This window comes from Teleopsis dalmanni, chromosome 1 (assembly GCF_002237135.1).
Source record: "Teleopsis dalmanni isolate 2A chromosome 1, ASM223713v2, whole genome shotgun sequence".
Classification (NCBI taxonomy): domain Eukaryota; kingdom Metazoa; phylum Arthropoda; class Insecta; order Diptera; family Diopsidae; genus Teleopsis; species Teleopsis dalmanni.
Window position 1 is genome coordinate 227,273,618 of NC_051846.1, and position 14,019 is coordinate 227,287,636.

The following is a 14,019-nucleotide window of genomic DNA, read 5'->3' on the forward strand; positions in this document are numbered from 1 at the left end:
GTAACTACGTTTAAGTCCATAAGTACTTCCTACATACCGACTATATATGCTACCTACTACACATCGAAAAGAAGAGAGTTAGAAGTTAAGAAAAAAATAATACAGATATCAATAATCCATTCATTAATGGAATGTTGTCTACTAAGCCAGATCCATTGTGTTTGATGGTTTATTGCCGGCTTAAGCTTCGTGTTCTTGAAAATTTCTTTTCATTTAATCATACCTGCACATATGATGCGTTTGCTAAAATTTATCATTTTATTTTTGAGTTGCGCGTTAAGCCGTTCATTAGAATTTGCTCTTGTTTCTTTTCTTCACTAACCCCCTAATTCAACTTAAAGAGTTATGAATACAATTACTCAGCAAATGTCACGAAAATCTGAATGAAACTTTAAAAATTTATTATATTATTTCTGTTATTTGTTATTGTAGTGGTGCAAATTATATTCCTAGGTATCGGTGTTATAGTTAAAGATTATTTACAAATATTTCAATATTTCAAGGATAAAATGTTCTAAATCCGTTTTTTACAAAAACAAAATTTTACAAATATTGATATACTATCTAAACACAGAGATATAAAGATTTTTAAATTTTATTGATTTATCATCAATTAAAAAGATTACTAGAACAGATTAAACTTGAATCGCCTAAAACAAACTAGTCTCAAGACTTATTTTGTATTTTACTAAAATTTACTTAAAAATTATTACTTCAACCTACATAAGATATATATTTATTTAATATTTTTGCACAATTCTTTCTATATGTTGTACCTTCTCATGTTTTTAGAGACCAGGTCCAACGAATCCACAACAACATTTCTTAAGATTCACACTTGTTGTTTGGTACTTCCCACCTACTAAAAATATTTCGAATCATATAATATATTGTAATAAGCACTTTTATGATATCGAAATATGTATATCAATGGACGACAACACCAAGTCAAAACTGAAACACGGACTTTGCTTCGTTTCAACACATAAAGTCTCTGACACAAAAAATTTTCTATAACATATATTGTAGTGCAGTATAATACAGAATAGTGTAGTATTGTAAATTATTATTTTATTATTTAATTGATCTATTTACTGACTATGTATTCATAATATTAATCCATTTATTTGTATTGGAAATTTTGTAATTTGTAACAAGAATTCCACGTAAAAAAACATAAAATTGATATTTTTAAAATATTTATTATTTACTTAATAAATATTTTCAAATTAATTGTATTATTTAGTTTTTAGGTCTGAAGTAAAAATATATTCGATATGGTATATGCCGCTAATGAAATATCTGGTTGTATCTCGTTATCATTTTCATTAGGAAACTTTTTTTGTACAATAGATCTTCGATCTTTAGAGACCTTTCTTCCCAATTACCTTATGCAAATAAAATATTAATCATTTTTTAAATAAAAAACAGAAAAAATTTGCTTAAGCATTCACATCTATTAATATATTATGAAATTTATATACATTGAACAATTACAATTACCAAAATATCTTATATCATATTATTACTATGTACAAATTAACAGTTTCTTTATGAAATAAATAAATTAAAAAATTATTTCCTTGAATTATATTACATTGGAAGTCCCCCATACATAGTACATTGTTGGAGATTGCACCCGCACTCAGCAGAAAGTGTTTGTTGAACTTGAAATTGATGTTGTACTGCAATTCGGTCTTCAGTTGGGAGCTGGGGGTGAAAGTTGTTTAAAGCTTGTTGTTTTTGTAGTACAGCTTCTTGTACAAAAGGAACTTCTTCTGGAGTCGGAAAATACACAGCATTTGAAGAGTAATGAGAGTTATACGGTATTGTGTTGCTTTGGTGATAAGGATGTCCGTACGAGTAACCACCACCGCAATGTAAAATTGCTCTTGAATCATTTAACGTTGAATTATTATTCCGACGTAAGCGACCAGTGGTTTCCCCAATAGTTACGTCTTCCGCTGATGGATCTATTGCCCAATAGTGACCGCGTCCTGGATCATCTAACGCCCGAGGTATTCGCACAAAATATTTATTCAAGCTTAGATTGTGCCGAATGCAATTCTGCCACTTGTTTCTGTTATTTTGATAGTACGGAAAGTTATTAGCTATCCACTCACATATCCCGCCCAATGTTAAACGTTTATCAGGACTGCTACCTATGGCCATAACAATCAGTGAACTATATGTATACGCTGGTTTCTCATTAGTGAATGTAGATTCATCCGATAATGTTTCATCTGAAGAAGTAATATCACATGAACTTATGGCCCATTCTTCCGTCGAAGTATTACTCTCTATCTCCAAAGAGGACTTTGTGTCCGATAATATAGAACGAATTGAAAAGTTAGATTCGAATACTTCAGCCATTATTTAATTTCTATTCAAATTATTGTTAATGAAAATGTAAATAGTCGTATCAGATTTCGAGCTCTTTACTTATCTCACGTTGAGTTGTGATTGATAAAGTCTGGGTGTTGTGTCCCTCTTTTATACTTTTAAAAAGTCATGCGAGAGGAATATATAAATATTTTCTATTAAGGTTGTAAGTACGAAATACCAAATACTCTATATCAATGCTATATATATATTACAAGAACAAGAACTAGTTAATACTATTTAATACATGGGCGTAACTACGTTTAAGTCCATAAGTACTTCCTACATACCGACTATATGTGCTACCTACTACACATCGAAAAGAAGAGAGTTAGAAGTTAAGAAAAAAGTAATACAGATATCAATAATCATCCATTCATTAATGGAATGTTGTCTACTAAGCCAGATCCATTGTTTTTGATGGTTTATTGCCGGCTTAAGTTTCATGTTCTTGAAAAATTTCTTTTCGTTTAATCATACCTGCACATATGATGCGTTTGCTAAAATTTATCATTTTATTTTTGAGTTGCGCGTTAAGCCGTTCATTAGAATTTGCTCTTGTTTCTTTTCTTCACTAACCCCCTAATTCAACTTAAAGAGTTATGAATACAATTACTCAGCAAATGTCACGAAAATCTGAATGAAACTTTAAAAATTTATTATATTATTTCTGTTATTTGTTATTGTAGTGGTGCAAATTATATTCCTAAGTATCGGTGTTATAGTTAAAGATTATTTACAAATATTTCAATATTTCAAGGATAAAATGTTCTAAATCCGTTTTTACAAAAACAAAATTTTACAAATATTGATGTACTATCTAAACACAGAGATATAAAGATTTTTAAATTTTATTGATTTATCATCAATTAAAAAGATTACTAGAACAGATTAAACTTAAATCGCCTAAAACAAACTAGTCTCAAGACTTATTTTGTATCTTACTAATATTTACTTAAAAATTATTACTTCAACCTAAGATATATATAATATTTTTGCACAATTCTTTCTATATGTTGTACCTTCTCATGTTTTTAGAGACCAGGTCCAACGAATCCACAACGACATTTCTTAAGATTCACTCTTGTTGTTTGGTTCTTCCCACCTACTAAAAATATTTCGAATCATATAATATATTGTAATAAGCACTTTTATGATATCGAAATATGTATATCAATGGACGACAATACCAAGTCAAAACTGAAACACGGACTTTGCTTCGTTTCAACATATAAAGTCTCTGACACAAAAAATTTTCTATAACATATATTGTAGTGCAGTATAATACAGAATAGTGTAGTATACCAAATTATTATTTTGTTATTTAATTGATCTATTTACTAACTATCTATTCATAATATTAATCCATTTATTTGAATTGGAAATTTTGTAATTTGTAACAAGAATTCCACGTAAAAAAAACATAAAATTGATATTTTTAAAATATTTATTATTTACTTAATAAATATTTTCAAATTAATTGTATTATTTATTTTTTAGGTCTGAAGTAAAAATTTATTCGATATGGTATATGCCGCTAATGAAATATCTGGTTGTATCTCGTTATCATTTTCATTAGGAAACTTTTTTTGTACAATAGATCTTCGATCTTTAGAGACCTTCCTTCCCAATTACCTTATGCAAATAAAATATTAATCATTTTTTAAATAAAAAACAGAAAAAATTTGCTTAAGCATTCACATCTATTAATATATTATGAAATTTATATACATTAAACAATTACAATTACCAAAATATCTTATATCATATTATTACTATGTACAAATTAACAGTTTCTTTATGAAATAAATAAATTAAAAAATTATTTCCTTGAATTATATTACATTGGAAGTCCCCCATACATAGTACATTGTTGCAGATTGCACCCACACTCAGCAGAAAGTGTTTATTGAACTTGAAATTGATGTTGGTTTTGTAGTACAGCTTCTTGTACAAAACGAACTTCATCTGGAGTCGGAAAATACACAGCGTTTGGAGAGTAATGAGAGTAATGAGAGTTAAACGGTATTGTGTTGCTTTGGTGATAAGGATGTCCGTACGAGTAACCACCACCGCAATGTAAAATTGCTCTTGAATCATTTAACGTTGAATTATTATTCCGACGTAAGCGGCCAGTGGTTTCCCCAATTGTTACGTCTTCCGCTGATGGATCTATTGCCCAATAGTGACCGCGTCCTGGATCATCTAACGCCCGAGGTATTCGCACAAAATATTTATTCAAGCTTAGATTGTGCCGAATGCAATTCTGCCACTTGTTTCTGTTATTTTGATAGTAAGGAAAGTTATTAGCTATCCACTCACATATCCCGCCCAATGTTAAACGTTTATCAGGACTGCTACGTATGGCCATAACAATCAGTGAACTGTATGTATACGCTGGTTTCTCATTAGTGAATGTAGATTCATCCGATAATGTTTCATCTGAAGAAGTAATATCACATGAACTTATGGCCCATTCTTCCGTCGAAGTATTACTCTCTATCTCCAAAGAGGACTTTGTGTCCGATAATATAGAACGAATTGAAAAGTTAGATTCGAATACTTCAGCCATTATTTAATTTCTATTCAAATTATTGTTAATGAAAATGTAAATAGTCGTATCAGATTTGGAGCTCTTTACTTATCTCACGTTGAGTTGTGATTGATAAAGTCTGGGTGTTGTGTCCCTCTTTTATACTTTTAAAAAGTCATGCGAGAGGAATATATAAATATTTTCTATTAAGGTTGTAAGTACGAAATACCAAATACTCTATATCAATGCTATATATATTACAAGAACAAATACTAGTTAATACTATTTAATACATGGGCGTAACTACGTTTAAGTCCATAAGTACTTCCTACATACCGGCTATATGTGCTACCTACTACACATCGAAAAGAAGAGAGTTAGAAGTTAAGAAAAAAATAATACAGATATCAATAATCATCCATTCATTAATGTAATGTTGTCTACTAAGCCAGATCCATTGTTTTTGACGGCTTATTGCCGGCTTAAGCTTCGTGTTCTTGAAAATTTCTTTTCATTTAATCATACCTGCACATATGATGCGTTTGCTAAAATTTATCATTTTATTTTTGAGTTGCGCGTTAAGCCGTTCATTAGAATTTGCTCTTGTTTCTTTTCTTCACTAACCCCCTAATTCAACTTAAAGAGTTATGAATACAATTACTCAGCAAATGTCACGAAAATCTGAATGAAACTTTAAAAATTTAGTATATTATTTCTGTTATTTGTTATTGTAGTGGTGCAAATTATATTCCTAGGTATCGGTGTTATAGTTAAAGATTATTTACAAATATTTCAATATTTCAAGGATAAAATGTTCTAAATCCGTTTTTTACAAAAACAAAATTTTACAAATATTGATATACTATCTAAACACAGAGATATAAAGATTTTTAAATTTTATTGATTTATCATCAATTAAAAAGATTACTAGAACAGATTAAATTTAAATCGCCTAAAACAAACTAGTCTCAAGACTTATTTTGTATTTTACTAAAATTTACTTAAAAATTATTACTTCAACCTAAGATATATATAATATTTTTGCACAATTCTTTCTATATATTGTACCTTCTCATGTTTTTAGAGACCAGGTCCAACGAATCCACAACAACATTTCTTAAGATTCACACTTGTTGTTTGGTACTTCCCACCTACTAAAAATATTTCGAATCATATAATATATTGTAATAAGCACTTTTATGATATCGAAATATGTATATCAATGGACGACAATACCAAGTCAAAACTGAAACACGGACTTTGCTTCGTTTCAACACATAAAGTCTCTGACACAAAAAATTTTCTATAACATATATTGTAGTAAAGTATAATACAGAATAGTGTAGTATTGTAAATTATTATTTTATTATTTAATTGATCTATTTACTAACTATCTATTCATAATATTAATCCATTTATTTGAATTGGAAATTTTGTAATTTGTAACAAGAATTCCACGTAAAAAAAACATAAAATTGATATTTTTAAAATATTTATTATTTACTTAATAAATATTTTCAAATTAATTGTATTATTTATTTTTTAGGTCTGAAGTAAAAATTTATTCGATATGGTATATGCCGCTAATGAAATATCTGGTTGTATCTCGTTATCATTTTCATTAGGAAACTTTTTTTGTACAATAGATCTTCGATCTTTAGAGACCTTCCTTCCCAATTACCTTATGCAAATAAAATATTAATCATTTTTTAAATAAAAAACAGAAAAAATTTGCTTAAGCATTCACATCTATTAATATATTATGAAATTTATATACATTGAACAATTACAATTACCAAAATATCTTATATCATATTATTACTATGTACAAATTAACAGTTTCTTTATGAAATAAATAAATTAAAAAATTATTTCCTTGAATTATATTACATTGGAAGTCCCCCATACATAGTACATTGTTGGAGATTGCACCCGCACTCAGCAGAAAGTGTTTGTTGAACTTGAAATTGATGTTGTTTTTGTAGTACAGCTTCTTGTACAAAACGAACTTCATCTGGAGTCGGAAAATACACAGCGTTTGGAGAGTAATGAGAGTAATGAGAGTTAAACGGTATTGTGTTGCTTTGGTGATAAGGATGTCCGTACGAGTAACCACCACCGCAATGTAAAGTTGCTCTTGAATCATTTAACGTTGAATTATTATTCCGACGTAAGCGGCCAGTGGTTTCCCCAATAGTTACGTCTTCCGCTGATGGATCTATTGCCCAATAGTGACCGCGTCCTGGATCATCTAACGCCCGAGGTATTCGCACAAAATATTTATTCAAGCTTAGATTGTGCCGAATGCAATTCTGCCACTTGTTTCTGTTATTTTGATAGTACGGAAAGTTATTAGCTATCCACTCACATATCCCGCCCAATGTTAAACGTTTATCAGGACTGCTACGTATGGCCATAACAATCAGTGAACTATATGTATACGCTGGTTTCTCATTAGTGAATGTAGATTCATCCGATAATGTTTCATCTGAAGAAGTAATATCACATGAACTTATGGCCCATTCTTCCGTCGAAGTATTACTCTCTATCTCCAAAGAGGACTTTGTGTCCGATAATATAGAACGAATTGAAAAGTTAGATTCGAATACTTCAGCCATTATTTAATTTCTATTCAAATTATTGTTAATGAAAATGTAAATAGTCGTATCAGATTTGGAGCTCTTTACTTATCTCACGTTGAGTTGTGATTGATAAAGTCTGGGTGTTGTGTCCCTCTTTTATACTTTTAAAAAGTCATGCGAGAGGAATATATAAATATTTTCTATTAAGGTTGTAAGTACGAAATACCAAATACTCTATATCAATGCTATATATATATTACAAGAACAAGAACTAGTTAATACTATATAATACATGGGCGTAACTACGTTTAAGTCCATAAGTACTTCCTACATACCGGCTATATGTGCTACCTACTACACATCGAAAAGAAGAGAGTTAGAAGTTAAGAAAAAAATAATACAGATATCAATAATCATCCATTCATTAATGGAATGTTGTCTACTAAGCCAGATCCATTGTTTTTGATGGTTTATTGCCGGCTTAAGTTTCATGTTCTTGAAAAATTTCTTTTCGTTTAATCATACCTGCACATATGATGCGTTTGCTAAAATTTATCATTTTATTTTTGAGTTGCGCGTTAAGCCGTTCATTAGAATTTGCTCTTGTTTCTTTTCTTCACTAACCCCCTAATTCAACTTAAAGAGTTATGAATACAATTACTCAGCAAATGTCACGAAAATCTGAATGAAACTTTAAAAATTTATTATATTATTTCTGTTATTTGTTATTGTAGTGGTGCAAATTATATTCCTAAGTATCGGTGTTATAGTTAAAGATTATTTACAAATATTTCAATATTTCAAGGATAAAATGTTCTAAATCCGTTTTTTACAAAAACAAAATTTTACAAATATTGATATACTATCTAAACACAGAGATATAAAGATTTTAAATTAAAAAGATTACTAGAACAGATTAAACTTAAATCGCCTAAAACAAACTAGTCTCAAGACTTATTTTGTATTTTACTAAAATTTACTTAAAAATTATTACTTCAACCTAAGATATATATAATATTTTTGCACAATTCTTTCTATATGTTGTACCTTCTCATGTTTTTAGAGACCAGGTCCAACGAATCCACAACGACATTTCTTAAGATTCACACTTGTTGTTTGGTACTTCCCACCTACTAAAAATATTTCGAATCATATAATATATTGTAATAAGCACTTTTATGATATCGAAATATGTATATCAATGGACGACAACACCAAGTCAAAACTGAAACACGGACTTTGCTTCGTTTCAACACATAAAGTCTCTGACACAAAAAATTTTCTATAACATATATTGTAGTGCAGTATAATACAGAATAGTGTAGTATTGTAATTTATTATTTTATTATTTAATTGATCTATTTACTGACTATCTATTCATAATATTAATCCATTTATTTGTATTGGAAATTTTGTAATTTGTAACAAGAATTCCACGTAAAAAAACATAAAATTGATATTTTTAAAATATTTATTATTTACTTAACAAATATTTTCAAATTAATTGTATTATTTATTTTTTAGGTCTGAAGTAAAAATTTATTCGATATGGTATATGCCGCTAATGAAATATCTGGTTGTATCTCGTTATCATTTTCATTAGGAAACTTTTTTTGTACAATAGATCTTCGATCTTTAGAGACCTTTCTTCCCAATTACCTTATGCAAATAAAATATTAATCATTTTTTAAATAAAAAACAGAAGAAATTTGCTTAAGCATTCACATCTATTAATATATTATGAAATTTATATACATTGAACAATTACAATTACCAAAATATCTTATATCATATTATTACTATGTACAAATTAACAGTTTCTTTATGAAATAAATAAATTAAAAAATTATTTCCTTGAATTATATTACATTGGAAGTCTCCCATTGTTGGAGATTGCACCCACACTCAGCAGAAAGTGTTTGTTGAACTTGAAATTGATGTTGTACTGCAATTCGGTCTTCAGTTGGAAGCTGGGGGTGAAAGTTGTTTCAAGCTTGTTGTTTTTGTAGTACAGCTTCTTGTACAAAGTGAACTTCATTTTGAGTCGGAAAATACACAGCGTTTAAGGATGTCGGTATGAGTAACCACCACCGCAATGTAAAGTTGCTCTTGAATCATATAACGTTGAATTATTATTCCGACGTAAGCGGCCAGTGGTTTCCCCAATAGTTACGTCTTCCGCTGATGGATCTATTGCCCAATAGTGACCGCGTCCTGGATCATCCAACGCCCGAGGTATTCGCACAAAATATTTATTCAAGCTTAGATTGTGCCGAATGCAATTCTGCCACTTGTTTCTGTTATTTTGATAGTACGGAAAGTTATTAGCTATCCACTCACATATCCCGCCCAATGTTAAACGTTTATCAGGACTGCTACGTATGGCCATAACAATCAGTGAACTGTATGTATACGCTGGTTTCTCATTAGTGAATGTAGATTCATCCGATAATGTTTCATCTGAAGAAGTAATATCACATGAACTTATGGCCCATTCTTCCGTCGAACTATTACTCTCTATCTCCAAAGAGGACTTTGTGTCCGATAATATGGAACGAATTGAAAAGTTAGATTCGAATACTTCAGCCATTATTTAATTTCTATTCAAATTATTGTTAATGAAAATGTAAATAGTCGTGTCAGATTTGGAGCTCTTTACTTATCTCACGTTGAGTTGTGATTGATAAAGTCTGGGTGTTGTGTCCCTCTTTTATACTTTTAAAAAGTCATGCGAGAGGAATATATAAATATTTTCTATTAAGGTTGTAAGTACGAAATACCAAATACTCTATATCAATGCTATATATATTACAAGAACAAATACTAGTTAATACTATTTAATACATGGGCGTAACTACGTTTAAGTCCATAAGTACTTCCTACATACCGACTATATATGCTACCTACTACACATCGAAAAGAAGAGAGAAGTTAAGAAAAAAATAATACAGATATCAATAATCATCCATTCATTAATGGAATGTTGTCTACTAAGCCAGATCCATTGTGTTTGATGGTTTATTGCCGGCTTAAGCTTCGTGTTCTTGAAAAATTTCTTTTCATTTAATCATACCTGCACATATGATGCGTTTGCTAAAATTTATCATTTTATTTTTGAGTTGCGCGTTAAGCCGTTCATTAGAATTTGCTCTTGTTTCTTTTCTTCACTAACCCCCTAATTCAACTTAAAGAGTTATGAATACAATTACTCAGCAAATGTCACGAAAATCTGAATGAAACTTTAAAAATTTATTATATTATTTCTGTTGTTTGTTATTGTAGTGGTGCAAATTAAATTCCTAAGTATCGGTGTTATAGTTAAAGATTATTTACAAATATTTCAATATTTCAAGGATAAAATGTTCTAAATCCGTTTTTTACAAAAACAAAATTTTACAAATATTAATATACTATCTAAACACAGAGATATAAAGATTTTTAAATTTTATTGATTTATCATCAATTAAAAAGATTATTAGAACAGATTAAACTTGAATCGTCTAAAACAAACTAGTCTCAAGACTTATTTTGTATTTTACTAAAATTTACTTAAAAATTATTACTTCAACCTAAGATATATATAATATTTTTGCACAATTCTTTCTATATATTGTACCTTCTCATGTTTTTAGAGACCAGGTCCAACGAATCCACAACGACATTTCTTAAGATTCACACTTGTTGTTTGGTACTTCCCACCTACTAAAAATATTTCGAATCATATAATATATTGTAATAAGCACTTTTATGATATCGAAATATGTATATCAATGGACGACAATACCAAGTCAAAACTGAAACACGGACTTTGCTTCGTTTCAACACATAAAGTCTCTGACACAAAAAATTTTCTATAACATATATGTAGTGCAGTATAATACAGAATAGTGTAGTATTGTAAATTATTATTTTACTATTTAATTGATCTATTTACTGACTATCTATTCATAATATTAATCCATTTATTTGTATTGGAAATTTTGTAATTTGTAACAAGAATTCCACGTAAAAAAACATAAAATTGATATTTTTAAAATATTTATTATTTACTTAATAAATATTTTCAAATTAATTGTATTATTTATTTTTTAGGTCTGAAGTAAAAATTTATTCGATATGGTATATGCCGCTAATGAAATATCTGGTTGTATCTCGTTATCATTTTCATTAGGAAACTTTTTTTGTACAATAGATCTTCGATCTTTAGAGACCTTTCTTCCCAATTACCTTATGCAAATAAAATATTAATCATTTTTTAAATAAAAAACAGAAAAAATTTGCTTAAGCATTCACATCTATTAATATATGTATTATGAAATTTATATACATTGAACAATTACAATTACCAAAATATCTTATATCATATTATTACTATGTACAAATTAACAGTTTCTTTATGAAATAAATAAATTAAAAAATTATTTCCTTGAATTATATTACATTGGAAGTCCCCCATACATAGTACATTGTTGCAGATTGCACCCACACTCAGCAGAAAGTGTTTGTTGAACTTGAATTTGATGTTGTTTTTGTAGTACAGCTTCTTGTACAAAACGAACTTCATCTGGAGTCGGAAAATACAAAGCGTTTGGAGAGTAATGAGAGTAATGAGAGTTAAACGGTATTGTGTTGCTTTGGTGATAAGGATGTCCGTACGAGTAACCACCACCGCAATGTAAAATTGCTCTTGAATCATTTAACGTTGAATTATTATTCCGACGTAAGCGGCCAGTGGTTTCCCCAATAGTTACGTCTTCCGCTGATGGATCTATTGCCCAATAGTGACCGCGTCCTGGATCATCTAACGCCCGAGGTATTCGCACAAAATATTTATTCAAGCTTAGATTGTGCCGAATGCAATTCTGCCACTTGTTTCTGTTATTTTGATAGTACGGAAAGTTATTAGCTATCCACTCACATATCCCGCCCAATGTTAAACGTTTATCAGGACTGCTACGTATGGCCATAACAATCAGTGAACTGTATGTATACGCTGGTTTCTCATTAGTGAATGTAGATTCATCCGATAATGTTTCATCTGAAGAAGTAATATCACATGAACTTATGGCCCATTCTTCCGTCGAAGTATTACTCTCTATCTCCAAAGAGGACTTTGTGTCCGATAATATGGAACGAATTGAAAAGTTAGATTCGAATACTTCAGCCATTATTTAATTTCTATTCAAATTATTGTTAATGAAAATGTAAATAGTCGTATCAGATTTGGAGCTCTTTACTTATCTCACGTTGAGTTGTGATTGATAAAGTCTGGGTGTTGTGTCCCTCTTTTATACTTTTAAAAAGTCATGCGAGAGGAATATATAAATATTTTCTATTAAGGTTGTAAGTACGAAATACCAAATACTCTATATCAATGCTATATATATATTACAAGAACAAGAACTAGTTAATACTATTTAATACATGGGCGTAACTACGTTTAAGTCCATAAGTACTTCCTACATACCGGCTATATGTGCTACCTACTACACATCGAAAAGAAGAGAGTTAGAAGTTAAGAAAAAAATAATACAGATATCAATAATCATCCATTCATTAATGGAATGTTGTCTACTAAGCCAGATCCATTGTTTTTGATGGTTTATTGCCGGCTTAAGTTTCATGTTCTTGAAAAATTTCTTTTCGTTTAATCATACCTGCACATATGATGCGTTTGCTAAAATTTATCATTTTATTTTTGAGTTGCGCGTTAAGCCGTTCATTAGAATTTGCTCTTGTTTCTTTTCTTCACTAACCACCTAATTCAACTTAAAGAGTTATGAATACAATTACTCAGCAAATGTCACGAAAATCTGAATGAAACTTTAAAAATTTATTATATTATTTCTGTTATTTGTTATTGTAGTGGTGCAAATTATATTCCTAAGTATCGGTGTTATAGTTAAAGATTATTTACAAATATTTCAATATTTCAATATTTCAAGGATAAAATGTTCTAAATCCGTTTTTTACAAAAACAAAATTTTACAAATATTGATATACTATCTAAACACAGAGATATAAAAATTTTTAAATTTTATTGATTTATCATCAATTAAAAAGATTACTAGAACAGATTAAACTTAAATCGCCTAAAACAAACTAGTCTCAAGACTTATTTTGTATTTTACTAAAATTTACTTAAAAATTATTACTTCAACCTAAGATATATATAATATTTTTGCACAATACTTTCTATATATTGTACCTTCTCATGTTTTTAGAGACCAGGTCCAACGAATCCACAACGACATTTCTTAAGATTCACACTTGTTGTTTGGTACTTCCCACCTACTAAAAATATTTCGAATCATATAATATATTGTAATAAGCACTTTTATGATATCGAAATATGTATATCAATGGACGACAATACCAAGTCAAAACTGAAACACGGACTTTGCTTCGTTTCAACACATAAAGTCTCTGACACAAAAAATTTTCTATAACATATATTGTAGTACAGTATAATACAGAATAGTGTAGTATACCAAATTATTATTTTGTTATTTAATTGATCTA

At 29.2% G+C, this 14,019-nt stretch overlaps 5 protein-coding genes across 5 annotated transcripts; all 5 read right to left on the reverse strand.

Annotated features, from left to right (window-relative positions):
* Window positions 1-1,593: 1,593 nt before the first annotated feature.
* On the reverse strand, window positions 1,594-2,373 carry LOC119667579 (fork head domain transcription factor slp1-like). The gene has a single exon (XM_038076883.1). The coding sequence runs from the start codon at window positions 2,371-2,373 to the stop codon at window positions 1,594-1,596; it is 780 nt and encodes a 259-aa protein (XP_037932811.1).
* A 1,915-nt stretch (window positions 2,374-4,288) lies between these two features.
* LOC119667580 (fork head domain transcription factor slp1-like) lies at window positions 4,289-4,954 on the reverse strand. The gene has a single exon (XM_038076884.1). It carries the CDS (start codon window positions 4,952-4,954, stop codon window positions 4,289-4,291), a length of 666 nt encoding a protein of 221 aa, XP_037932812.1.
* Window positions 4,955-6,801: 1,847 nt separating this feature from the next.
* On the reverse strand, window positions 6,802-7,533 carry LOC119667581 (fork head domain transcription factor slp1-like). The gene has a single exon (XM_038076885.1). The coding sequence runs from the start codon at window positions 7,531-7,533 to the stop codon at window positions 6,802-6,804; it is 732 nt and encodes a 243-aa protein (XP_037932813.1).
* Window positions 7,534-9,559: 2,026 nt separating this feature from the next.
* On the reverse strand, window positions 9,560-10,087 carry LOC119667582 (fork head domain transcription factor slp1-like). Its single transcript, XM_038076886.1, has one exon. The coding sequence runs from the start codon at window positions 10,085-10,087 to the stop codon at window positions 9,560-9,562; it is 528 nt and encodes a 175-aa protein (XP_037932814.1).
* Window positions 10,088-11,933: 1,846 nt separating this feature from the next.
* LOC119667583 (fork head domain transcription factor slp1-like) lies at window positions 11,934-12,665 on the reverse strand. Its single transcript, XM_038076887.1, has one exon. The coding sequence runs from the start codon at window positions 12,663-12,665 to the stop codon at window positions 11,934-11,936; it is 732 nt and encodes a 243-aa protein (XP_037932815.1).
* Between the last annotated feature and the right edge of the window lie 1,354 nt (window positions 12,666-14,019).